Below are 26,736 nucleotides of genomic sequence, written 5' to 3' on the forward strand. Positions count from 1 at the left end.
GCAAATTTCCAGGAAAGCAGCCGCAGCAGGATAAGGGGTGTTTGCCGAGCGTCCTTTGTTCACAGCGCCCCTGACTGTCACGTGTTCTGTGGACTTGAGAGGTGGGAATGGAGAATGGAGCCCAGGGCTCACAAACGGCACCTTGGGCCGGAAACCAGAATGTCCTCCCCGACATTTTCACCACGGTTGTGGATATTCTAAAACCGATGGTCTTCATGTTCTTCCCTCAGATTAGTGTAGGTGAAGAGGGCATTTCACTCAACCTGAAGGCTCAAGGCTTAGTTCAGCATGAAGCCACCCCTCTGTGGTCTCCACCCCTCTGTGGTCTCCACCCCTGTTTCAGGCTATGCGACTTGGTGGCCTTCCTCCTTCGTGGGTGTTCCGGGGTCCTCCTAGGAGTGGGCCTCAGTCTGTGTCCTGCTTCAGAAGCTCCATGTCGCCAGATGCCACACACTGCTGCTTTATACATAAAGTTGGCTTCCGTGCATTTTAATATGTCTCCCATCCATTAGTCAGTTATCAGGCCAAAAGTTACAGATTTTCAAGAACTTTGGTAAAGTAAATATAAACTGAAGTACCACTTACACATTAAGTTGAAAAATGACTTTCTTAGAAAGTAGTTTTTGGGGGCGCCTGGGTGGCTCAGTGGGTTAAAGCCTCTGCCTTCGGCTCAGGTCGTGATCCCAGGGGCCTGGGATCGAGCCCCACGTCAGGCTCTCTGCTTAGCGGGGAGCCTGCTTCCTCTTCTCTCTCTCTCTGCTTGCCTCTCTGCCTACTTGTGATCTCTGTCTGTCAAATAAATAAATAAAATCTTAAAAAAAAAAAAAGTTTAAAAAAAAAGAAAGTAGTTTTTATAAACCTTGCTGAACAGAAACTTGGTTTGAATTTTTCTATATAATGCCAAGTGACAGGAGGTTTACCGAAGAAGAAAAATGCTGTCAGCTAATAAGGTGACTCTCATTTCTGAGTGTCGTTTTTGGAATCACTGGCTACCAGAACTCTGAATTTCTGCCAGTATGTGATGATAACTTAGCACTTAGCACTGGGAAGCAAGAGACAGCACTTTAAACTTGTATTAATAGAGAAAAAAAGCTATTCTGAATGGATGCTGATGTACACATTCATTTGTGAGAACACTGATGGCCTGTTTGTGTTCTGTGATCTATGGTGCACTTCAGAGACTTTGAGAAAATAATGGAACTTCCCAGTAGAATGTGGCATTTCCACTTGCTCTTCTCTCAGGGATCCGCATGGCTTCCTTTTGACTACCTGGAAGGCCCTGCACGTGACCTTACACCTCACCAAAGCTTCTTACCCCTCTGCCATGTTAGTCTTCCACTTAGCATCTGATCTACTTTACTTCTTGATCTGTCTCTGCGGTGGAATGGAAGCGGGTTCCTTGAGGGCTGAATTTTTCTCTATTTTATTCACCGCTTACCCCTCAAGGCCTGGCACTGAGCCCAGCAGGCAGCGGACCCTCTCTCAACATCCAACAATTAAAATAACAAAAAATAGAGATGTTTCTTTTGACATCTTTTCTTTACCCTCATCTCACCCTCTGCCCATCAGTGAAAACAGGCTCCTTACTTTCCATTTATCCCAGGCCCTCTTTCAGCCCTTAACACAAACCTACACATTTAATAACAGAAAATAGAATGATGGAGCCACTATTCTGTGCCAGGGACAATGCCCGGTGATTTCTCATATGCTTTTAAGGTAAAAAATTACTCATAGTTCCAGTTTTTCACAGAAAGAACCCAAAAGCTTACAGAGAAGTCTCCGCAAGTCCCACAGCTTACAAGTGGGAAAGCCTGGACTTGAACTCGGGTCTCTGGCTCCGGAACCAGCGTGTTTAACCCCCAGTGTCAACCCGTCCCTGCGGGAGGAGGTGGTTGCAGCCTTTCTGGCAGCTAGGCGCTCCGGATTTTCCTCACCTCTTTATCTTGGACTCATACTCTATCTTCTGTTTGGTCATCTCCTGCTTCAGGCTGGACACTAAACTGTGCAGTGCACTGTGGGTGCTGGTGGTGTTGCCCACGAATGTCTCACTGTTGTCACTGCTGCTGGTGGCACGACTACTTCGACCTCCCACACTCCTCCGGTCACTCTTGTTTTCATAGTCCCCAGGGTGGGAGAGGTCGTCCTGCGGGGGCCCATCCAAAACAGGGTCCTCAAAATTAGCCCCGTAAAAGTCTTGCTCTGGGCAGGTGGTGGTGGAGGAGCGACAGGAGTTGGAATTCTCGGGGAGGGAGATTTCGCAGGAGGACGTGGACCAGGTGGCACTGTCGACGCTCTGCTTGTCATCCAGGTTCATCATGGAGAACTGCTGATGGACGTTGTCATAGGTGGAGAGCCTGTTGTGCTGGCCCGACTCTCCCGCTTGCTCTTTCTGCTTGTTATCCCTCAGGGTCACATAGCCATTGGGCAGCCAGCTCATACTGCGACCGTTCATGGGGCTCCCAAGTGTGTCGGGGTTCAAAATGCCCATTCGCACTGTACCGTTCTGGACACTGTGGGTGCCCATTTTGGTACCAGACCCCTTCAGGGAAGAGGTCCTTCTGGCCTGTAAGCTCCCATTGGGAGTGGTTTGGGTTTTCTCCAGACCTTCCACATTACTGCTGCTGAAGGATCCATTGGTGACTATCCCACTGCCCTTATTGAAGGCAGGATTCTTTTTGACCAAGAGAGGGGGGCTCCTAGACACATCCAGCTTGTGAACGCTGTTCCTCGGGCTGTTGGTTTTACTACCCAGTACAGCTGTAGGGGATCCGTTATCCATGCCGCTTCTCTGAGGAGACTCAGACTTGTCCCAAGAGCACCGCCTACCAGGACTGTCCTTGGTATTATTGTTCTCCTTGTTCTTTAGCTGACCCATGGTGGCTTTCTTCTGAATTTCATTGTTATTGTTACTCACTCCATCTGGGGGTTTGCTTTGCGGTTCTGCCTCTTTGGGGAAGAGGCGGTCATGTTTGCCAATCATCACGGACATCAACTGCTGGACCACCACAGTGCCTAGAATCACATAGGAAACATAGTAATACAAATGAAATAGTTTTATTTCCCACTTCGAAAGTGACTCTTAAAGAATCACAATCAGATGAACATTCAGCATTATTATCAGTAGTGCTGAACTATATTCTTAATGATAATAGCAATAGAAACTAAAAGTTCTTGAGCCTTTACGTTTGCCACAAACCACACCAAGCACTTTATTTTTGTTAATTGGGTTTTAAGACAAATCTCCGAACAGGTGGTTATTATCATTGTATTGTAAATGTTAAGTAACTTGATGAAGGTCACAAAGCTATTAAGCAGCAGAATCAGGACTTCAAGTCAGAGCTAGCTAGTTCCAGAGAATAGGCTTTAAATCATTAGACAGCACTTCCTGCAAGTTTGAGATTTATTTATGAGAAATCTTCCTTAGGAGGAGGTCAATGTGATCTCTCATCTGACAGTTGCCTCAAACCACCAAGATATTTTAGTGGCATTTCTTAGTGGAACCCTATACGATCTCTGGTGGATATGGGGTCTGTCTTTCTAATGTAGCAAGATAAGTTCCATGCGACTTTTGTTCACTATTCAAAAGTTTCAAGGCATTTTAAGTGACATCAGCCAGAATGGTGTAATAAGGATCTCCAAAAATCCTCTTTTGTGTAAAAGCAACTGACAGAAGTATCCTGAATCAACATTTGTAGGGATCTGGAAATTAATTAAAGGCTTGTCACAGTATGGAGAATTTTTACTCAAGAAAAATGGTGGCTCAGTAAGAAACAGCAGGCTCTGTGGGGTTTTAACTTTGTCCCCATCCTCTTCTCCCCAGCTTTGCAGTAGCTTTGAAAGCTAGTATCCCACAGTCACAGTGGGAACCAGCAGCTTGGCAGCCACTGCAATGGACAAAACAGAGTTGGAATTCCAAACGCCATTCCCAGAGTACTGTCACTGCTTGACCTGTTTGTGGTTCCCTTGAAGAACCCCCCTCACAATGCATGTCTTTAATTGATCTGACCAGGAATGTGACCAGCAGGAGAAGAGCATTTTTCTCAGGGGCATTTGTCAAAAATAATGAGGGCTCTTTCGTTTAACATCATGGCTGCCAGAAGCAGTGGAAAACAGTTGGGACAGACAACAGGCTAACCACAAGCTTAAAAGGAATCTGAGGAATGTGATTTCCATGGGGGAGGGGGGGTTGAAAAGCTTGGATCTATTCCTGGGAGTCTAGAAGACTACATGCATCTTTAGGGTTATGTGCATGTCTACAGCTGTTTGTATGCTCAGGAAAGAATTGAAAGTCCCTAGTCTCTGCCCTCTGGCTAATCTTGAGGCTCTGCATGAGCAGAAACTGAAGGCTACTGCAGAATTGTGAACTACCCGACTGTCAAGGTTTGCATACATTTTTGCCCTATGGTTAAAAAAAAAGGGGGGGGACTTATTGGCCTAGGCAATTTAAGGAAATCTTTGCCAATAATTAGTTGACAACCAAGCAAACCAAGCATAGACATCAGTGGCCACATATGGCAAAGAATATAGACTTTATAGAATTAGTCCAGAAAAATCGCTAGGCAAACAACAACAAACCTAAGTAAGAGGAGGACCTGATATCCAAAGTTCTCACATTATTATATTATTAAAAATGTCTTTTCAATGAAAATTTTGAGACATGTAAAGAGTAAAGGCATTATAGCCGATACTCAGGAAAAAAAAAAAAAAAAAAAAAAACAAACTCTGAGGAAGCCCAGACAGTGTACTCACTAGACAAAGACTTTAAATCAGCTGTTTTAAATGTGTTCTAATAACTAAAGGAAACCATGTCTAAAGAGACCAGATGAAAGATGTCTAAAGAGACGAGATGAAAATGAGAATAATGTCTCACCAATTTATTTATTATCAATGAAGAGACAGAAAGTATAAAAAAATGAACGAAATAGGGGCACCTGGGAGGCTCAGTGGGTTAAAGCCTCTGCCTTCGGCTCAGGTCATGATCCCAGGGTCCTGGGATGGAGCCCCACATTGGGCACTCTGCTCAGCAGGAAGCCTGCTTCCCCCTCTCTCTCTGCCTGCCTCTCTGCCTAATTGTGATCTCGGTCTGTCAAATAAATAAATAAAATCTTAAAAAAAAAAAAAGAACCAAATAGATATGCTGGAGTTGAAAAGTATAAAAACTGAAATGAAAAAAAAAAAAAATCGGTAGAGGGAAACAACAGCAGATACGAGCAGGCGGAAGAAAGAATGTTATACCTGAAAATAGGTCAACTGACATTATCCAGTCCAAAAAACATAAAGGAAAAAGAAGGAAGAAAAATAAACAGCCTCACAGACCTGTGGGACACCATAAAGTATGCCAGCGTATGCCTAACGGTAGTTCCAGAAGGAGAGTCCCAAAAGAGAAAGAATATTTAAAGAAATAGTTGCTGAAAATGTCCCAGTTTGATGAAAAACATGATCTGTATATCCAAAAGGATCACCAAATTCCATGCTAGATAGATGTCAAAGGATCCAAACCTAGACCCATTGCAGTCAAGCTGTCTTAAACCAAAAACATAGAAGGACTCTTGAAAGGAACAGAGAGAAGCAACTCATGTACAAGGGATCCTTAGTAAGATTAACAGCTGATTTCTCATTGCCAGAAGGTAATGCAATAAGATATTCAAAGTACTAAAAGACTGCCAAGCAAGAATTCTATATCCAACAAACCTATGCTTTGAAATGGAGGGGAAATAAAGACATTGCTAGATAAACAAAACAGAGAAACTGTTACTACCAAACCTGCTCTGCAAGAAACAACAAAGCATTAGGCAGGACATTTTAAATGATGAAAAGTCCTATGAGGAAGAAAATAATTCTCTTACACAGATGAAAATATGGTGTCTATTTGATTCTTGTATCTTCACTATGCACTGTAAGGATGAATTAGAAATGAGTATAAATCTCAGACAGCAAAACTAACTCAAGACAATAAAGGATAAAAAAGTGAATCCATTATTAAAAGCAGTAATTTATTAAAAAAAAATCAATGGACTTCTCAGGTTTTATGGAATACTAGCTGAAATCTCAAGTATATTTTCACATATTCCTCACTGCCTTCCAAGCTGAGCTCCTATCCCTTAAAACTGGCTGTCACCATTAAGTAGGCTTCTCAAGTAGTTTCCTAACTTGGAGTCCCTTCCCCCTCAATAACCCAAGAAACTCCTTATGTATTCATTTATTCATGTACCCACAATAAACAGTATAGGCTAATGCAGACATCAATCATCTTTGCTTTGACTTGAAATATACTAATTTGATGTGTTAACTGGGTTTATATGATGTTGCTCTTAGGAATAGTCTCCAGTAAATAGACACAGCAAAACAATTTAAATTCCAGTTAGTAAGTGTACTTTCTATACAAAATACTTAAATTGAGATTTGGTGGGGAAAACGATGACAAGGGCTTTGACAATGCAGATTCCTACCGGAAACAGCTACTAACTGGCTAGCTGTCAGAGAGTAGAGGCCTGATCTGGCTGGGGTGAGGCCACTCTTTAGCTTAAAGCAACGTGTTGGCAAAATATGACTCTGAATGTAATTCAAAAATTAAATTTTGAATATGAAAAAATGTGTTAAATCCATCTATATCCTGCACACTTCTGTGATAATCCAAAGCCTAACAGTACATTTAGACCCCAAATCTTCAATGTGCCAGGTCTGATTCTGGGTCAGTGTTGCTCAAACATTAGTGTTCATTCAAATTACCTGGAGATTCTGTTAAAATGTTTTGGGTGGGGCATGAGATTGTACATTTCTAACCAGCTCCCAAATGACATCAGCAGTCATCCAACCTGTCCCCTTCTCAGCAGCAGCACCCACCTCCCTCCCCGGTAAGGGAAGACAGATTTGTCTGGGGCAGCAGGAGGAAATAAAATTCTCCAGGTAGAGAGGGAAGGGTCTGGTTCAGATTCTAATATCACCTGGGAGCTTCAGACTTGCAGGACCCACTGAAGACCTTCTCAATCGGTGAACTTGCACATTAACAAGATCTCCGGGTGGTTCCTATGTATGTTGGAGTTTGAGAAACAGTGATTTAGGTGGAGATGTTTCACTTACATCTTTTAAATTAAGTTTCTCAAAAGGCTGTGAGATAGGACTTAAAATTTTTCAGAAGAGAAAATTGAGGTTCAGAGAGGTTAAGCTATTTGCTCAAGGCCACTGAGATGATAATAGACCAGGGTGAAATGTCATACTTTGTCTTCTTACTCCAGAGCATGCCCTCATTCTAGATGTTTCAGCTGTTGGAATTTAAGCTGTAGCAGCAACAAGTAAGCTTGGAGTTGTTCTAAGTAAGAAACTAAATAAAAGACATCTATGTATTGAATCAGAGTTGTGGAAGAAAAAGGACTCAAAAGATGAATGGTATTATATATCCATCTTTCCTTTTTTAGCCACCTCTGAATTTGTCATCCTATTTTCAGTGCAGGTAGGAGTGAATCTGATGAAAAGATTTTAGTATAGTTAAAATGGCTGTCAACACTGTCATTTATGCACTGTTTGAAGACATGTGTACTTAGTCCTATTGCATTATTTGCTCATATGACAGACACACTTTCAAATATTAGCTGCCTTGATTATATATGCCTCTGTCTAGTACTTTGGGAACATGGAGCTTCCTCACATCGCTAGAATATTAGCATCTGAAGCATCAGTGCTTCTCACCAGAGCTGTGAACTATGCAGGGCATTTAATTAATTGAAGAGTGACATTCCCAAGATCTCCATGACAAGTCTGTGAACAGTCATTACAAGTTACCTGCCATAATTACAGAGTGACTGTCAGGGCCCTAGTGATCTAGAAATCTCTTTCTTCTACCTTGGGAGGCTTTGCTTTCATCTAGTATCCAGAATAATCAATGGCAATAGTTCTTGCAAAGGGATTTTCTTTCAATTTTTATATCTTTTTCGGACAGACTAGCTTAGTAATGATGAAGTATGTGTCACTATATACTCCTTTTTTTACTTTTTATTTCCTCCTCTCTGTCATTCTCTTCCTTGGGCTGCTAATGAAAACCTTGAAGCCCAAATAATGAGGTTAGAGTGCTTATGATCACTAGCCCATTCTGAAGAGTCCAAGCAGATTCGGGGGTCCCAGTGTGCTATGTGGATCTTGAACTTCCCCTCACGTGTATACATTTATAAAGGTTGAATTTAAATACCACTTTATGGGCACTTCTTCACAAGAATTGGATAATAATTCAACTTTCCTTTAAAGGTACCTAGGCACTTTAAAATACACGTACATGTCAGGTGTATATGACAGCCATCTATGAAATGTAGTTTCAATTTGTTTTTTTTGCAATGACTAACCTTATACATGTGTCATTCTGTACATGTACAGATGTCTGTAAGTTATATAATGAATTTTGACAAACAACAGTCCTGGAAACACCATCTAATCATGAAATAGGCAATTCCCTTGTGCCTGTTTGTAGCCAATTCCCTATCCCCACCTTCGAACCATGGTAATCACTGATCTGCTTTCTAACACTATAGTTTTTCTTTTTCTAGAATTTCATATAAATGGAATTATACAGTATGAAGTCTTTTGTGTCTAGGCATTATTCACTGAGTGTAATACTTTTGAGATTTATCCATATTGTTGGATGTAACAAAAGTTCATTATCTTCATTGCTGGGTAGTATTCCATTTTATGAATATTCCAAAAATTGTTTATCTAGTCACTGATTGATGGACAACTGATCTGATTTCAGATTGGAGCTATTATGAAATAAAGTTGATATGAACATTTGACTAGAATTTTGGGTGAACATGTATTTTCTTTATATGGGGCTAAATACTTAGCACACTGCTCTCTGTTGGGTCTTATGGCTAATAAGTAGTTAAGTTTTTAAGTTAAGTTAAAAGTTAAGTTTTTAAGTTTTTAAGAAGCTACCCAACTTTGCAAAATGGCTCTAACATTTTGTATTTCTACCAGCCAAGCCTAGTATTTTAAGTCTTAATTTTATACTTTGTAGAGGATGTGTAGTGGTAGCTCATTATAGCTTAAATTTGCATTCCTGTAATGACTAAAAATACTGAGCATCTTTCCATGCGTTATTTGCTATTTGTTTATCTCTGATGAAATGTCTAATTCAGATCTTTCACTCATTCCCCTCCCCGCACCCGGCTTCACTGTCCTATTATTTGTGTGAGTTATTCATATACCTTTAAAACAAATTCTTTAATCAGATATTTGATTCACATTATATTCCTCATTTCTATGGCTTGCCTTTTTGTTCTCTTAAGGATATCTTTTGAAGAGCAAAAGTTTTAATTTTGATAAAGCCCAAATTCTCAATTATTTTTTTATGGTTAGTGTTTTTTGTGTCCTAGTAAGTCTTTGACTAACTCAAAGCCATAAGGTTTTTTCTCCTATATCTTCCTCCCTAAGTTTTATGCTTTTATACATTTAGGTCTATGATCCATTTCAAGTTAATTTTCTGAGTGATGTGAAGTAAGAGGATTTCTTAGAACAGATATGAAATTTTCCAGTATCATTTGTTGAAATGACTATCCCTTTCCCACTGAACTAACTTGGCACATATGTCAAAAACAAATGATGACATGTGTAGGTCTATTTCTTGACTCTGTTCTATTACATTGATCTATATGACGATCTTTATGTTGATACCACACTGCCTTGATTATTTGTAGCATTATAGTTAAGCCTTAAATCAAGTAGTATATTTCAACTTTCTTTTTCCCTTTCAAATTGTTTTGACTATTCTGGATAATTTTTATTTCCATGTAAGGTGTACAAGCAGATTGTCAATTTCTACAAATAAATTTTTTCTCTGATATTTTTGAGAATTATGTTGAGACTATAGGTAAACTTTAGGAAAATTAATAGCTTATTGATTTTGACTATTCTAATTGATGAACATAGTATATTTCCCCATTTATATAGTTTTTTAAATACATGTTTAGTAGTCTTCAGGATATATGTCTTGTGCATATTTTCTTAAATTTATCCCTAATTTTTGATATTTATAAGTGTTGTTCTAAAATTATATTTTTATTTCAATTGCCAGCAATGTTATTGCATAGAAATAAAATGAATTTTTATAAATTGACATTGTCTCATATGACCTTGGTAAGTTCAAATAAGTTATATGTTATATAACTTATTAGTTATAATAACTTTCCTTGTAGATTTCCTAGCATTTCCTACATGAGTTATCATCTTGTCTGTGAATAAACAGAGGTTTACAACTTCCTAATTTGTGTGTCTTTAATTCCTTCTTAACACTTTCTTGTCCTGGCTAGGATTTCTAGTACAGTCGAAGTGCCAGAAGTAGGCAATCTTACCTTATGCTCAATCTTAGGGGGGAAAGCAGTCCATCTTTCACCATTAAGTATAATAACTAAATTTTTTTTTACAGGTCACCTTTGTTAAGTTCCTTTTATTTCTAATTTGCTTTACCATGAGTGGTGTTAGACTTTGTAAAATACCTTTTTTATATCCAAGGAGAGGATTAAAAAAAATTTGTCTGTTAATATGGTGAATTACATTGATTTTTAAATAGCTATCCAAGTTGGCCTTCCTGGGATTAAAACACACTGGTTTTGGTTTATTATCCTTTTTATATGTTCCTGAAGTCAGGATATTAGGGCCAAAGACATTAAAAAATATCAAATAAAATAAGAGTAAAGGTTAAATATAATGCCTAAGAAATCTATTTGGTTGTTAAAACTATCAAGAAATGCAAGGAAGTGATTGATACAAATGTTTATATAATAAAATAGAGTTATAAGTAAGTGCGGGAGTAAGATGGAGTAATAGGACACAGAAAAGGACTTTGGGATGCTTAAAAAAGTTGTATTTCTTGACCTGGGTGGTGATTTCTAGAGTATTTGTCTTATATGACTTCATTACGATGTGTATGTATGTACATTATTGGTGGTTTTCATTATCATATGCATTCAAATTTTTAAAAAATATTTTATTTATTTGACAGAGAGAGAGAGACAGTGAGAGAGGGAACACAAGCAGGGAGAGTGGGAGAGGGAGAAGTAGGCTTTCCACTGAGCAGGGAGCCCGATTCAGGGCTCTATACCAGGCCCCTGGGATCATGACCCGAGCTGAAGGCAGATGCTTTTAGCTAACTGAGCCACCCAGGCACCCCCATATACATTCTATTTTATATTTTTAAAAGTTTTAGAAAACCATAGACTAAAGGATCTGTAAGCTTCTTATAGCTTCACATTTTATTCGTCTAATGTCTGCTAAACTCTTCCAAAAGAAATTAAGTTTTCTGGACCAACTAACTTACTGCCCCAAATCTGGTGTTCAGTTGATATTGCCCTAAATATCTGACAAGGAAATGAAGCTGAGTTGATGCAGGCAAACACTTAAAAGCTTTCCTTCTGTCTCATAAGACATAGAGGAGAGGTGCCTGGGTGGCTCAGTGGGTTAAAGCCTCTGCCTTCAGCTCAGGTCATGATCTCAGGGTCCTGGGATCAAGCCCCACATTGGGCTCTCTGCTCAGTAGGGAGCCTGCTTCCTCCTCTCTCTCTGCCTGCCTCTCTGCCTACTTGTTATCTCTCTCTGTCAAATAAATAAATAAAATCTTAAAAAAAAGAAAGACATAGAAAAATGAAAATCTTAGAATTTTCAAGAAAGGAACACTATCAGGATTATATTGTGTTCTAAATAAGCTCAGAGTAAAAATGAATTACTCATTCTTTCTTCTTCCCTCTTCCTTATTACATTCTTAAATGTTCAGTTAGTCCAGTTTTTAGAAAACAACAATACTACTAATGGCCATAGATAGGAAAGGTATTCAAGCAGTACGTCCTGCTGGAAACAAACAGAAATAGAAGTTCCTTGTGGAAAATAATTTGAAGCATTTTATCATCTAGAAACCAATTCATATTTCAAACCACAGTTTAATAAGCAGCATTATCTTACAGAAGACCATCTTTTTCTATTTCTTGAAATCAGTCAAAAAAACCCAAAGTTAATAAAAATATATTAACTTAATTTGTACTGGCTAGAATGTTTTAAATATCATTTGGAGTTCCTCTGTCATAATGGTAGTTAGGATGGCTTTTTATGTACCTGACAGTATTCTAGGTACTTTATGTACATTAATTCATTTAAAATTTTTGAATAAAGTTTTACATATGGAAAAATATTAAAATAGCTACTTACTGAATTTTCTGAAAATTGTATGAGGCTCAAAAAGTGAACTAGATTTTTCTAGTTCCTACATAATACTTCACAGCTGATTTGTTCTTATAAGGCTACTGAGGAATCTTTTAGTAAATTATTATGCGTAGTAAACTCAAAAAAAAAAATGCCCAACTCCCAAAGTGAAGATTTTTGCCCTTGAAGAACTGGAGTCAATAAATGAAGTTACATTCTCACCAAAATACTAGCCAATAGCATCCACCAGTACATTAAAAGGATTATTTACCATGTCCAAGTGGGATTTATTCCAGGGCTGCAAGGTTGGTTCAACATCCACAAATCAATCAATGTGATACAATACATTAATAAAAGAAAGAACAAGAAAAAAAAAGAACAAGAACAGGAACCATATGATACTCTCAATAGATGCTGAAAAAGCATTTTACAAAGTACAGCATCCTTTCTTGATCAAAACTCCTCAAAGTGTAAGGACAGAGGGTACACACCTCAGTATCATCAAAGCCATCTATGAAAAACCCACAGCGAATGTCATTCCCAATGGGGAAAAACTGAGAGCTTTTCTGTTAGGGTCAGGAACACGGCAGGGATGTCCATTTTCATCACTGCTATTCAACATAGTACTAGAAGTCCTAGCCTCAGCAATCAGACAATAAAAAGAAATTAAAGGCATCCAAATCGGCAAAGAAGTAGTCAAACTATCACTCTTTGCAGATGATATGATACTTTATGTGGAAAACCCAAAAGACTCCACTCCGAATCTGCTAGAACTTGTACAGGAATTCAGTAAAGTGTCAGGATATAAAATCAATGCACAGAAATCAGGTGCATTTCTATATACCAAAAACAAGACAGAAGAAAGAAATTTAAGGAATCAATCCCATTTACAATTGCACCAAAATCCATAACATACCTAGGAATAAACCTAACCAAAGAGGCAAAGAGTCTGTACTCAGAAAACTATAAAGCACTCATGAGAGAAATTGAGGAAGACACAAAGAAATAGAAAAATGTTCCATGCTCATGGATTGGAAGAACAAATATTGTGAAAATCTCTATGCTACCTAAAGCAATCTATATGTTTAATGCAATCACTGTCAAAATAGCATCAATGTTTTTCAAAGAAATGGGACAAATAATCCTAAAATTTATATGGAACCAGAAAAGACCTTGTAAAGCCAGAGGAATGTTGAAAAAGAAAGCCAAAGTTGGTGGCATCACAATTCCAGAGTTTAAGCTCTATTACAAAGCTGTCATCATCAAGACAGTATCATACTGCCACAGAAACAGACACATAGATCAATGGAACAGAATAGAGAGCCCAGAAATAGACCCTCAACTCTATGGTCAACTAATCTTCAACAAAGCAGGAAAGAATGTCCAATGGGAAAAAGTCTCTTCAACAAGTGGGTATTGGGAAACTTGGACAGCCACATGCAGAAAAATGAAACTGGACCATTTCCTTACACCACACACAAAAATAGACTCCAAACGGATAAAAGACCTCAGTGTGAGAAAGGAATCCATCAAAATCCTTGAGGAGAACACAGGCGGCAACCTCTTCAACCTCAACCGCAGCAACTTCTTCCTAAAAACATCGCCAAAGGCAAGGGAAGCAAGGGCAAAAATAAACTATTGGGACTTCATCAAGATCAAAAGCTTTTGCACAGCAAAGGAAACAGTCAAAAAAACCAAAAGACAACTGACAGAATGGGAGAAGATATTTGCAAATGACTTATCAGATAAAGAGCTAGTATCCAAAATCTATGAAAAACTTATCAAACTCAACACCCAAAGAACAAATAATTCAATCAAGAAATGGGCAGAGGACAGGAACAGACATTTTTTCAAAGAAGACATCCAGATGGCCAACAGACACATGAAAAAGGGCTCCACATCACTTGGCATCAAGGAAATACAAATTAAAACCACAATGAGATACCACCTCACACCAGTCAGAATGGCCAAAATTAACAAGCCAAGAAAGGACAGATGCTGGTGAGGATGCAGAGAAAGGGGAACCCTCTTACATTGTTGGTGGGAATGCAAGCTGGTGTAGCCACTCTGGAAAACAGCATGGTTTTCCTCAAAAAGTTGAAAATAGAGCTACCCTACAACCCAGCAATTGCACCACTGGGTATTTACCCTAAAGACACAAATGTAGTGATCCGAAGGGGCACGTCTACCCGAATGTTTATAGCAGCAATGTCCAGAACAGCCAAACTATTGAAAGAACCTAGATGTTCATCAACAGATGAATGGATATAGAAGATGTGGTCTATATATACAATGGAATACTATGCAGCCATCAAAAGAAATGAAATCTTGCCATTTGCAACAACGTGGATGGAACTAGAGGGTATTATGCTTAGCAAAATAAGTCAATCAGAGAAAGACAGTTATCATATGATCTCCCTGATATGAGGAATTTGAGAGGCAATGTGAGAGTTTTGTGGGGTAGGGAAGGAAAAAATGAAACAAGATGGGATTGGGAGGGAGACAAACCATAAGAGACTCTTAATATCACAAAACAAACTGAGGGTTGCTGGGGGGGAGGGGAGGAAGGAGAAGGGGGTTGGGTTATTGACACTGGGGAGAGTATGTGCTATGGTGAGTGCTGTGAAGTGTGTAAGCCTGACGATTCACAGACCTGTACCCCTGGGGCTAATAATAGATGTTAATTTAAAAAATAAATAAATGGAAAAAAAAGTAAACGGAGTTACCATAGAGTTACTTATTTCTCTAGCTTCATTAGAAGAGAAAAGGTTCAGACCAACCAAAAGAGAGCTGATTGGGAGTGCCTGGCTGGCTTAGTCAGCATAGCATATGACTCTTGATCTTGGGTTGAGTTTGAGCTCCACACTGGGTATAGAGACTATAAATAAGTAAACTTTAAAAAAAACAAAACAAACAAACAAAAGACAGTTGATTGTTCTCTTGATGAGGATGTAAGGTAATCATTTACTTACCCTCCATGATAGTCAAAGGATCTTCCACTTTGGGACGCAGGATATTAGGGCCAAAGACAGTGGCCAAGTTCTGCACACTCATTTTGTTAACTCCAGAATAGGACTGTACTTCATCCAAGAACCTGTGTTCAAATACAATTATGAAGACAAAATTATTTAGAAATTCAAACATCTCTCAGCCAAATGCGGGGAAAATATATTGCAAATGATTAAGGATCAATCTTGAGGAATCATTCAAATATCATCTCTGGCCTGGCTTAGTTTCCTCTTTCAATCATAGAAACAGGTGTATTTGGATAATGCTAATATGGACAAGAGACTCAAGAATATGGATTTTCTTCCAATCCTTATATAAAACATTCAATTTATATGTGTATTCAATTTGAAAACTATAAAAAAAGACCATCTGTATAGTCTTGTATTTCAGAGGAGGAATTAACCCTCTTTATTGAGTAATTTGTGAGCTTCAAATTTATAGTCTATTAAAAAATGAGATCAAACATGGTTTAAATTAAAACTTTAATTCTACTGATACGAAAAATTATGAGCACATTTTTTTTCAACTTATTAGGTGCTAAAGATTAAGGGGCGTGAATTAGACTTTCCTCAAATGATTTTAGTAAGAAGGATTGTTTTTGTAGTCTTTCAGCCTTTTTTCACTCCCCACCCTCTCTTCATTTCTAATTTCATGGTTTACTAATTGTACTGATGAAACAAAGAGGAAGTGATGAAAAATAAAAAAAGAACTCATTTTTTTTCATTTGGTTTTATTTACTTATTTATTTTTTATTTCAAAATTTTATTTGAATTCTAGTTAATATATGAGTAGGATTTAGTGATTCATCAATTACTTTAACACCCAGTGCTCATCAAAATAAGTGCCTTCCTTAATACCCATCACCCATTTAGCCCATCCCCCACCCAACTCCCTTCCATCAACCCTCAGTTTGTTCTCTATGGTTAAGAGTCTCTTATGGTTTGCTTCTTTCTCTCTCTCTCTTTTTTTCCCTTTTCCCCTATGTCCATCTGTTTGGTTTCTTCAATTCCATACATGATTGAAAACATATGGCATTTATCTTTCTCTGATTTATTTCACTTAACATAGAATGGATAAAGAAGATGTGTGTGTGTGTGTGTGTGTGTGTGTGTGTGTGACCTGGAATATTACTCAGCCATCAAAAAGAATGAAATCTTACCATTTGCAACAACATGGATGAAACTAGACTGCATTATGCTAAGGAAAATAAGAGAACTTAATTATTACTTAAAATAATATATTTTAGGCGTCAGACATTGCACTAACTTACTGAATTCTCAAAGCAACTCTTTGAGGTAGATACTGATTATCTCCATTTTACAAATGAGACAAATGAGGCACCACAGTGGCTAAGAATATTCTCTGAGGATGTACAAGTAATAGGTGGCAGAGCTGAGATTTGAACCCAGAGTGTCTGACTCTAGAGTCTGTGCTCTCGACTACTCCCCTATGACTGTGAAGAAAGGCGCCTGCTCCACATATTCATTATTGTTAGATAGCTAGTGTAAAACTGAAAGGCAAAAACTCACACCAGTGTAATTTCTTATTTGATTAAGACTTTTAGCTGAAACAAAAAGCCTGCTTAAATGTTTCAAGAGGGGCGCCTGAGTGGCTCAGTGGGTTAAGCCTCTGCCTTCGGCTCAGGTCATGATTTCAGGGCCCTGGGATTGAGCCCCACATTGGGCTCTCTGCTCAGCAGGGATCCTGCTCCTCCCTCCCCCTCCGCCTGCCTCTCAGCCTACTTGTGATCTCTCTCTCTCTCTCTCTCTGTCAAATAAATAAATAAAATCTTCAAAAAAAAATGTTTCAAGAGAAGTGAAGTTCTCCTACTATGGAGATAAAGACGGGTAATATAGTTCTCAAGGAAGAGCCTTTTCCTTTTTACTTAAAGAGGATGTCCTCCTTTCTCATTCACCACTGCAGCCTGAATTAGTTCAAAATCTTGGGACAGAACGCCGATGTGTTAATGAGTCTATGTTATCAGTGAGATGATTTCTTTCCTTTTTCTAAATTTTGAAACCTAAGCTCATATTTGCTTCCTACCATCACCAGAAAAAGTTACAGTAGGAGATTCTGGAATTCCTACTCAGTTACAATTGATGTGATATCCACAGTGTCAGGCATTAGTCTTAAACTGCATAGTTCCCAGTCTGCCAAATGTTTACCTAATCATGACACAAAAAGTATATGTAAATGATAACACTGTATTGAATTAAAAATTTTATTATTTAAAAATAAACTGAGAGGCTTTCCTTTAAGATACCTTACAATGACTTGTAGTGCCAACCATCATCTCTTTATTTAAATTTAATTTTTCAATTTTAAATACTTGGCGTCTTAATTTTTTAAGTTTTTATTTAAATTCCAGTTAGTTAGCAGACAGTGTAATATTAGTTTCAATTCAGTGATTCAACATTTCCAACACTTCCATTTTTGTGCTCATCTCAAAAAGTGCCCTTCTAAATCCCCATCACCTATTCACCTACCTCCTCACCCACCGTCCTTCCAATAACCATCAGTTTGTTCTTTGTAGTTAAGAGTCTGTTTCTTGGGTATCTGGGTGGCTCAGTCAATAAGCTCCTGCCTTCAGCTCAGGTCATGATCCCAGGGTCCTGGGATTGAGCCCCACATCAAGCCCCCTGCTCAATGGAAAGCCTCTTCTCCCTCTCCTACTCTCCCTGTTTCCTCTCTCACTCTCTTTCTCTCTGTCAAATAAATATATAAAATCTTTAAAAAAAGAAAAGAGAGAGTCCGTTCCTTTGTCTGCCTCTCTCTTTTCTCCCCCATGGTTGTTTTGTTTCTTAAATTCCACATATAAGTGAAATCATAGGGTTTCTTAAACAGGGGCACAGACATGGCACATACCATCCCAAGCCATAGGGAAATATGGTCATGAGTGAGAGCTTTATCAAGTACAATTAGTGTCCTAAAAGAACCAAACAGTAATGTCTTTTCAATAAGTCTTGTAGTAAGAGAAAAACAGAAAGAAAATAATATTTATTCAACTTAAAAATATAATTTAAATGTTAAAACAACTGTGTGGAATGTGTGTTTTTAATACTCTTTTACCTAGTAGGACACTTAGAGAGAATAAGAAAATTGCATACAGACACATAAGACATCAGTGATAGAAACTGGACTCCCGTACAGGTCTTTCTCATGCCAAGGGAAATGCTCCTTCTCTAAATGAAGGTACACAGCACATGTACAAACAACTGATGGAAGTTCGAAGCAACATATCCCTAATATGTAGATGTAAGAGAGACTCAGAAACAAATGACAAAATCGAGCAATTTCAGGGCTCAAAGAAAGCCTTGAGATTATTTTATCAAACCTCTTAATTTTACAGAGGTCAACACTAGAGCACAGAGCAGGTCACTGATTTTATTCATGGTCAAAAATAAGTTAGTATCAGGCTACATATAGTCTCGTTCTCTTTAGTTTTGTCTTCAGGACAAATCTTACCTGCAAATATACTTCAGGAGGTTGTAATTGACCACTGGCAAACTCTTCACCTGCTTTGCTAATTCCTTAACACCCTGAGTAAAAAGAAATGGAGAATAAATGTTATCTAAGTGTTGGCCTTGGAATTAAAGCAAATGAAAAGTGGGTATACAGTTCTTTTTTCATTAGTTTCACACATCATCAGTGAGGAATCCTGTCCTGAAAACTTGCCGCCATTACAGAGAGGATTTCGTAAATATTTTCAAAGATGTGAAAAAGTATTTAAAATATTTCCATAAGTACTATTTGTGGAGAAACAGATGTTAAGTGAAGCCTTTCTAACATTATTAATACTTGCTCACAGTTGACTAAAAAGGGAAGACAGCCTCATTTATAATAAGGTTATCTGGGGAAAAAAGCAGCCTTAATGTAGTGAGGATCTTTCTCATTTCCGACATTCCCAAAACAGACAAACACACGTCTACTGACAAATAAGTCTCTCAAGATGGACCATGTCTAGGATACACCGTTTGGGGTAGGATGGAGAATGAAAAGCCCGCTATTCATGGACATTTCACAAAGGGATTAATTGCGTGGGTTCTTCTCATTGTAGAACTTCTAAAATGTAAATGGTCCCAGAAATGCTAATGGATAATGTAATCTAATTTGTTCTTCTTCCTGAAAAAGACCAGATGGTAAATATCACAAGCGTTCTGGGACATATGGTCTCTGTCTCAACTACTCAACTCTCCCGTTGTGGTACAAAAGCAGCCACAGACAACATTACATAACAAAGTAAAACTTCATTTATAAAAACAGGCAGCAATTTCAACAAGAGTGCCGAGAAAATCCAGTGGAGGAAACAACGGTCTTTCCAACAAAGGGTTCTGAGACAACCAGATATCCATATGCCAGAGGTTGAAGTTGGACCTTTCCTCATATCATAAACCAAAATTAACTCAAAATGGGTCATAGACTTAAATGTAAGAGCTAAAGTTACAAAAGTCTTAGAAGAAAATATAGGAATAAATCCTGGTGAGCTTGGTTAAATATTTCTTAGATATGACATTAAAAGCACAAGTGACAAAAGAAAAATAGATAAATTGGACTTCATTGTAATTACAAATGTTTGTGCTTCAAACGACACCATCAAAAAACTGAAGAGACTTGGGGCACCTGGGTGGCTCAGTTCTTTGAGCATCTGTCTCTTGATTTTGCCTCAGGTCATGAGAGTCGGGGATCTGTGCTCAGTGGGGAGTCTCCTCGAAATTCTCTCTCCTTCTCTCTCTGCCCTCCGCCCCCAAAATAAATAAATAAATCTTTAAAAAACTGAAGAGACAACCTATAGAATGTGATAAATATTTGCAAATCAAATCATATATCTGATAAGAGGTTTGTAATCTAAACTATAAGAACTTTCACAACTCAAATTAAGACAAATAACCCAATTAAAAATGGGAAAATGATTTTTCCAAAGAAAGTATGTGAAGAGCCAATAAGTACATGGAAAAATGTTTAACATCATTAACCATCAGGGAAATGCAACTCAAGCTCGAGGTGATCTCACTTTACATACATTAGAACGGCTATGATAAAAAAGAGAAATAACAACAAGTGTTGGTAAAAGTGTGGAGACGTTGGAATCTGCATGAGTTGCTGGTGGGAATTTAAAAATGACGGAGCCTCTTTAGAAAACACAGAGTTACACATGGCCCAGCAAGTCTGCCTCCTGGGTATAAACCCAGGAGAAATGAAGACGTGTGTCCATGCCAAACTTTGCACATGAATATTCACTGCAGCATTAATAATAATAGTCAAACAACGGAAACAACCCACATATGCTGCAACTGAGGGATAGATAAATAAATGAATAAATAAATAAATGGCATGAAATACTAGTATATGTGGTATAGTGTGAATAAACCTTGAATACAGTGAAAGAAGCCAGTCACAGAAGACAATGTAGTGAATGATTTTGTTTATATGAAATAGCCAAAATAGGCAAGTCTATACATACAGAAAGAGATTAGTTGTTGCCAAGGGCTGGGGAAGGTGGAGCCAGGGGAATAGGTATGGGGCTTGTTATAGGATGATGAAAATGTGCTAAATATTCTAAAATTAGATTCTGGCAGTTGTTGCACAACTCTTGAGAAACAGTTGGCCCTTGAGCAATGTAGGGAGGCGTGAGGGACACCAATTCCCCCAACTCAAAAAACCATGAGTAATTTTGACTCCCCCCAAACTTAGATAGCCTACTATTGACTGGAAATCTTCCTGATAACAGTTGATTAACAAATATTTTGTATGTTTTATGTATTATATGCTGTATTCTTACAATAAAGTAAATTAGAGAAAAGAAAATATTAAGAAAATCATATGGAAGAGGAAGTACATTTATTGCACTGTACTGCAAAATTTCCGTGTGTAGGAGGACCCATGCAGTTCAAACCCATGTTATTTGAGGGTCAACTGTATACTAAAATGCACTGATTATACACTTCAAATAGGTGATTCTATAGTATATAACTATATCTCAATAAGGCTGTTTTTAAAAATGGTAGAGAGAAGCAATGGCCACAGTCACCAAACTGTGGAAAGAACCAAGATGCCCTTCAACGGACGAATGGATAAAGAAGATATGGTCCATATATACAATGGAGTATTATGCCTCCATCAGAAAGTACGAATACCCAACTCTTGTATTGACATGCATGGGACTGGAGGAGATTATGCTGAGTGAAATAAGTCAAGCAGAGAGAGTCAATTATCATATGGTTTCACTTATTTGTGGAGCACAAGGAGTAACACAGAGGACACTAAGAGATGGAGAGGAGAAGTGAGTTGGGGGAAATTGGAGGGGGAGACGAATCATGAGACTGTGGACTCTGAGAAACAAACTGAGGGTTTTGGGGGGGGGGTTGGGTGAGCCTGGTGGTGGGTATTATGGAGGGCACGTATTGCATGGAGCATTGGGTGTGGTGCATAAACAATGAATTCTGGAATACCGAAAAGAAATAAAATTAAATAAAAGGAAAAAATGGTAGATAAGATTTGGTAGGTGGCATTGTTTAGGTAATTTAGAGGGGCTCACAATGAAAAAGAGAATATGAAATAAGGCATCCAATTTGTTCATGGAATGTTTGGCCTGATGTAGCCCACAATTAACCACTTAGAGGAGCAAAGTGGGCAAGGAGGGCTCATTTCATTTATTAACTTACAGTTTTCTTTTTGATAAGAGAGGGGATTAAAAATGGGACCTGAGTTGTGTGTGTGATATCTAAGTGCGTGTAATGTCAATAAATACAATAGTGGAAAATAGTCCAAGGATGGGACAAAAGGAAATTTATAAATTAAAAACTAAGAACATTGATTAAAAAAAAAACAAACAAACCCAAATGAAGGTTTTTCTAGAAAGAAATACATCAACTTACAGCTTCTTCGTCCTTGCTGAGCAGTTTGGCACAGGCCAAAAAATCTTCATACTTTGCATAAGGAATAACTGGTTCCGGAAGTTCTCGGAGATAGAGTTTAAGAAGTGATGCCACTGTGTGTACATCCGTGTTGCTGTGGAGACAGAAGTGGGAAGATATTCTCTGGAGTAAACTTTATTTTACTTTATCCGATTTAGTTTTTCATCAAATACACATTGAAGAGTCAGAATTCCATACGAGTTGGCAATTCAGTCAGGAAGTTCAAAATAGTCAGAAGTTGAAACACTTTTCTTTTGTGTGTACTTGATGTTAAGCAGAAGTGTTAACTTTGGAAAACAGGGCCAATATACCAGACTTTAAATGAAATATAATACAGTCTACAAAAAACACCAAATCCATCGAGTGTGCATGCATGTATTCAATGTCACAATCAGTTTGGAATCTTAGCTTCATTTCCTATTCTTTAGAAGACATTGGTGATTGGTTACAGACATTAGAAACTTAGTATGACATGTTATAACTTTTTAAGCAGAACTTATTTTGAAGGTGATTGATTCTCAGCATGATTTCTTGTCTAATATTCTAAGATAGTTGGGAATCCTTAGGGTCTTCTAGAAAGAGAAGGAATATACTACAAAAATGAATAAAGAAAACAAAATCTGTCCTTTGTATAATGTACAAAACTTATTTTTATTCCCTACTGACCATGAGAGTGATAGGATTCCTTTTTTTTTTTTTTTTTTTTAAGATTTGATTTTTTATTTGACAGAGACAGAGGGAGCAAGCACATACAAGTAGGGAGAGTGGCAGGCAGAAGCAGAGGGAGAAGCAGATTCCCCTCTGAGCGGGGAACCCCATTGTGGGGCTCGATCCCAGGACCCTGGGAACATGACCGGAGCCCAAAGGCAGACGCCTAACTGACTGAGCCACTATACTTTGTGCTATCTCCATGTTATTCCATGAAGATGGCAGACAGTAAATACTACAGGAGGTGAATTTTGGTTGTGTATTTATTTATTTAACTTTGGGTGAAGGGTATAAAAGTGTGGCAAGGAGAAACTGGTGGGCAGGGAGTGAAAGGCCAATTGACCTTGAGACGTGGAAAAGCGGCAGTGCACAAGGTCAGGGATTCTGTAAGTATTGAGAATGAACATCCCACTCCCACACTGAGTTGCAGGAAGTGACATGTCCCCAGATGGGTATACCTTGAAAGCTACCATACTGTTGAATTTCCTGCCTCAATGAATATTCTCTTGCCTCAAGGGTGACGTGGAAGCAGAGCTGACATACAAAACTACATGGGCTGGGACAATGGGCATCTCAGTTCTCAATTTTGGATTTGTGTTGATTTCATCATCTATTTCCCACATGCCTACTCTGTACTGAACTACAGAAACACACAATGGCTAGGACCTCAAATGGTCAAAAAAAGATTATTTCAGCCTGCTCAAAATGTATAATCTAGTGGGGATAGGGCATATTAAGTAGATAATAACACAAGTATATTATTTCAAAGTGTGGTGAGTGGTAGTAAGGAAAAGTGTCGGATGATATCTAATAACAAGAGAGGGCTGATGAGGGGTTGGAGTGCTTCTCCAAGGAAATGATGCATAGGCCACTGAAGGGGTGTGATAATTAACCAAGTGAGAGCAGAAGCACAAAAGAAGTCACTCCTGCTTAAAGCAAGGCAGGTAGACAGAGCCACAAGTGAGAGGGAACATCTTGTCCTTGAGGAGGTAACAAAAAGCTAAGGGAGAGCCAAGTTCAGAGTGGGACTGGATGAGTTCTGCTTATAGGCCGTGTTCTCACAGAGCCTGGGACTCTACCTCCCCCATATTAGAGAGGGCGAAGGCTGAGCCTCTTCATTTCAGGGTTGAAGCCAGTCAAAGCAGGTGTTTTGTCAACCATTCTGCAGGTTAAAATGATGGAGGTGATCTAATAGGGCTTGTCTTAAATTAATTTTCTTCTTTCATAAATAAATATAGGTTTTTCGTTTTAAAATTCTGAACTGATAGGCAATATAGAAGTCAACTCAGAGGCTAGTAAAGAAAATAAAAATCACATCTCAAAAACTGAGCCCAAGCTCATTAATTCCTTAAATTACTTGCTACAAAATTTTTTTAAACAGATAGTCCTAACATAGTGTCAATGGTAAGACTAGGTTTATTTGTCTGTGGGTGGGTTGTTTTTTTTTAAACACTTTATTCCATGCATATCAAAGCCCTTCTGTGTTTCTCTGGCTATGTAGTGAAGAACCCAACCCCTGAAGGTACAATCATGAGCACTTACAAAACACAGCCTGGGACAGGATAGGCGGTGCAATCAAATATTACAATAAATGATTTCCATCATTTGTTTCCACTCTAAGCCAACCCAACCGTGACTAGGTTGGTTGTGTTGCCTTCAGAGACAAAGACTAGTGTGTTAGAGGTATTTGAAGATACAGAGAAGAATATCAAAATGAAAGACAAAATAAGTATAACTTCAATACATGGAGTATGTTATCTATAATTTGACTATATAAGTAGAATATATAAAAAATCTTTGTGAAGAAAATGTAATAAATAAATGAGGCAATAATAATAAGAAATACACATTTAATGAAAAATGCTGTTCTTGTGTTTCATTGATTCTCCCCGGCACACTGTTTAGAAGGTAACTTGCTTGCTACTCTCTTACTATTTCGCTTCTAACGAAGTTGAGCTGTAGTACTGAGGACGTGTGAACACTAGATGGCACCATTGCAAAGTTAGATTAGTCACAGGGCACAGACATTGCGAAGGATGAAAGGCTGCAGAATCATTCTTCATCCACCAGCAATTTTCTTAGCACCAGAGCTGCAGTAATGTTCCAAGAATAGAAATATTTGAGCTATGAATCAAGGCAAGAGACGTGGATGGGATGATGATTTTATTCTTCCCTAAAGTGATGCGTCACATTAGCTTTCTAGCGTTAGAGTGCACACCCACACATGGTTAGTTATGTAGAAATGAGGAAGAAAAAAATGACCAAATACTTTCCCCTTTTTTTTTCAATTAACTAAGGTTATTAAATTTTTAATTAAGGGCTAAAAGTTAAAAATACATTACTCTCTTTTGGGGGCTTTATTAAACTTGGATTATTCTGCGGAAATCGAGACACCTACATTTTCCTGGCATTCTCATTTTTGGCTTTGTCCTTTCCCACTGAATGGAAGGAAGCAATTGCTTCTGGGAAGACTCCAGAAGCAAGTATGTATGGTGGTTCTGACTCACCTCAAGGGGCCCACAGTCCATCTGCCCTTCTTGCCAGAATGCCACCCACTGCAGCGGGAAGTCTGGTGCTTGTCTGAAAAATCTCTCTGCATCCCCACTGCACAAAATGGCAGCCATCTGCGCCTCACTGTCTAGCCTATCTCTCACTGAAAAGCCACGATTCTAATTAATATTTGCTTACTCTGGACAGCCAAATAAGTAAATACTAATATTGTATGGTAACTGCCCAGTGTACCTAGGGGAACGCGTCATCTTTGTCCCAGAGAAATATATCTCAGTCTTGAACAAAGATATGACAGGTGGCTCAGTCAGTTTAATGTCCGACTCTAAATCTCAGCTCAGGTCTTGATCTTGGAGTCATGAATTCAAGTCCTGCATTAAGACTACTTTAAAAAAAAAAAAAAGAAAAAGGAAGCGACCGCACTGTGACAAGTCAGTGTACAATGGAGGATTAAGATACCTAACCTGGTTAATAATAATGATAACAACATTAGCAGCAGCAGCAACACACGTACAAACATTTCACCGTACATAGGGCCTGTGAGCAGGTCCTGGCACTAACCCTATTTTGGGTACTTGAACAAGACACCACCCTGGTTGAAATTCTTTCTGGCTAATCACTAAGATACGAGTGGTTTTTAAAGGCTTTTGGTAGAAATTCAAGACTATTTGCTAATGTAAAATCATTATACAAACCTCAGGTCTCTTTCGCTCAGCTGGTGGTAGAATCTGTTTTCAGAAATTAAGATGAATAATCAGGCACATTCTATCCAGGGATGACAAAGAGGCAGAGACAGGCCCCAGGATCCTGAGTAAAGGAGCCCGCAGAGCAGAAGATGCTCATAGCATGTGTCCCTTCACTGATCAACATACAGATTTCGTTTTCCTCTTAGATTGTACTTGGACTTTACTTCTGAATCCTGCTTCCTCACGTACAATCTTTTTACCAAGCTTAAAGGGAGGATTTAATGACTTTTACTGATTGATCTAATTTTGTATTCTCATGCGTGTGCCTTTGGTCATTCTGGAATCCCTCTACTGATATTAGTTCCCGATAATAGTTCCCAAATGCTTATGGTGGGCATGGCTTCGTGCCACATGCTGGGTGACACAGAAATGAACAATGTAGATCTTTGTGTCCCTCTTGGGCTTATATCTCTAACTAATCACCAACAATATTTTTCCATACCATGCCCCTACTTCTTAACATTTCCTATAAATTCTGGCTGCTAAGTTGCCAGCAGGTGTGAGATCTTAAGAATGTTCTTCACAGGGGCACCTGGGTGGCTCAGTGGGTTAAGCCTCTGCCTTCAGCTCAAGTCATGATCTCAGGGTCCTGGGATCAAGCCCCGCATCAGGCTCTCTGCTCAGCGGGGAGCCTGACTCTCCCTCTCTCTCTGCCTGCCTCTCGGCCTACTTGTGAT

The 26,736-nt window shown here is 38.6% G+C and overlaps 1 protein-coding gene across 7 annotated transcripts in view; it reads right to left on the minus strand.

Annotated features, from left to right (window-relative positions):
• ARHGAP24 (Rho GTPase activating protein 24) overlaps positions 1-26,736 on the minus strand; it is a 432,308-nt gene that overhangs the window by 3,406 nt on the left and 402,166 nt on the right. For all 7 annotated transcript variants that reach the window (XM_032862347.1, XM_032862355.1, XM_032862374.1 and 4 more), the window contains 4 exons: positions 22,059-22,191; positions 18,649-18,722; positions 15,147-15,268; positions 1,935-3,012 (listed from right to left, as the gene is read on the minus strand). In XM_032862347.1, the coding sequence (XP_032718238.1) occupies positions 1,935-3,012; positions 15,147-15,268; positions 18,649-18,722; positions 22,059-22,191 (1,407 nt within the window). The remainder of the gene's footprint in view (positions 1-1,934; positions 3,013-15,146; positions 15,269-18,648; positions 18,723-22,058; positions 22,192-26,736) is intronic.

The sequence above is a fragment of the Lontra canadensis genome, unplaced genomic scaffold, assembly GCF_010015895.1.
Source record: "Lontra canadensis isolate GAN:19392208 unplaced genomic scaffold, GSC_riverotter_1.0 scaffold1, whole genome shotgun sequence".
Taxonomy (NCBI): domain Eukaryota; kingdom Metazoa; phylum Chordata; class Mammalia; order Carnivora; family Mustelidae; genus Lontra; species Lontra canadensis.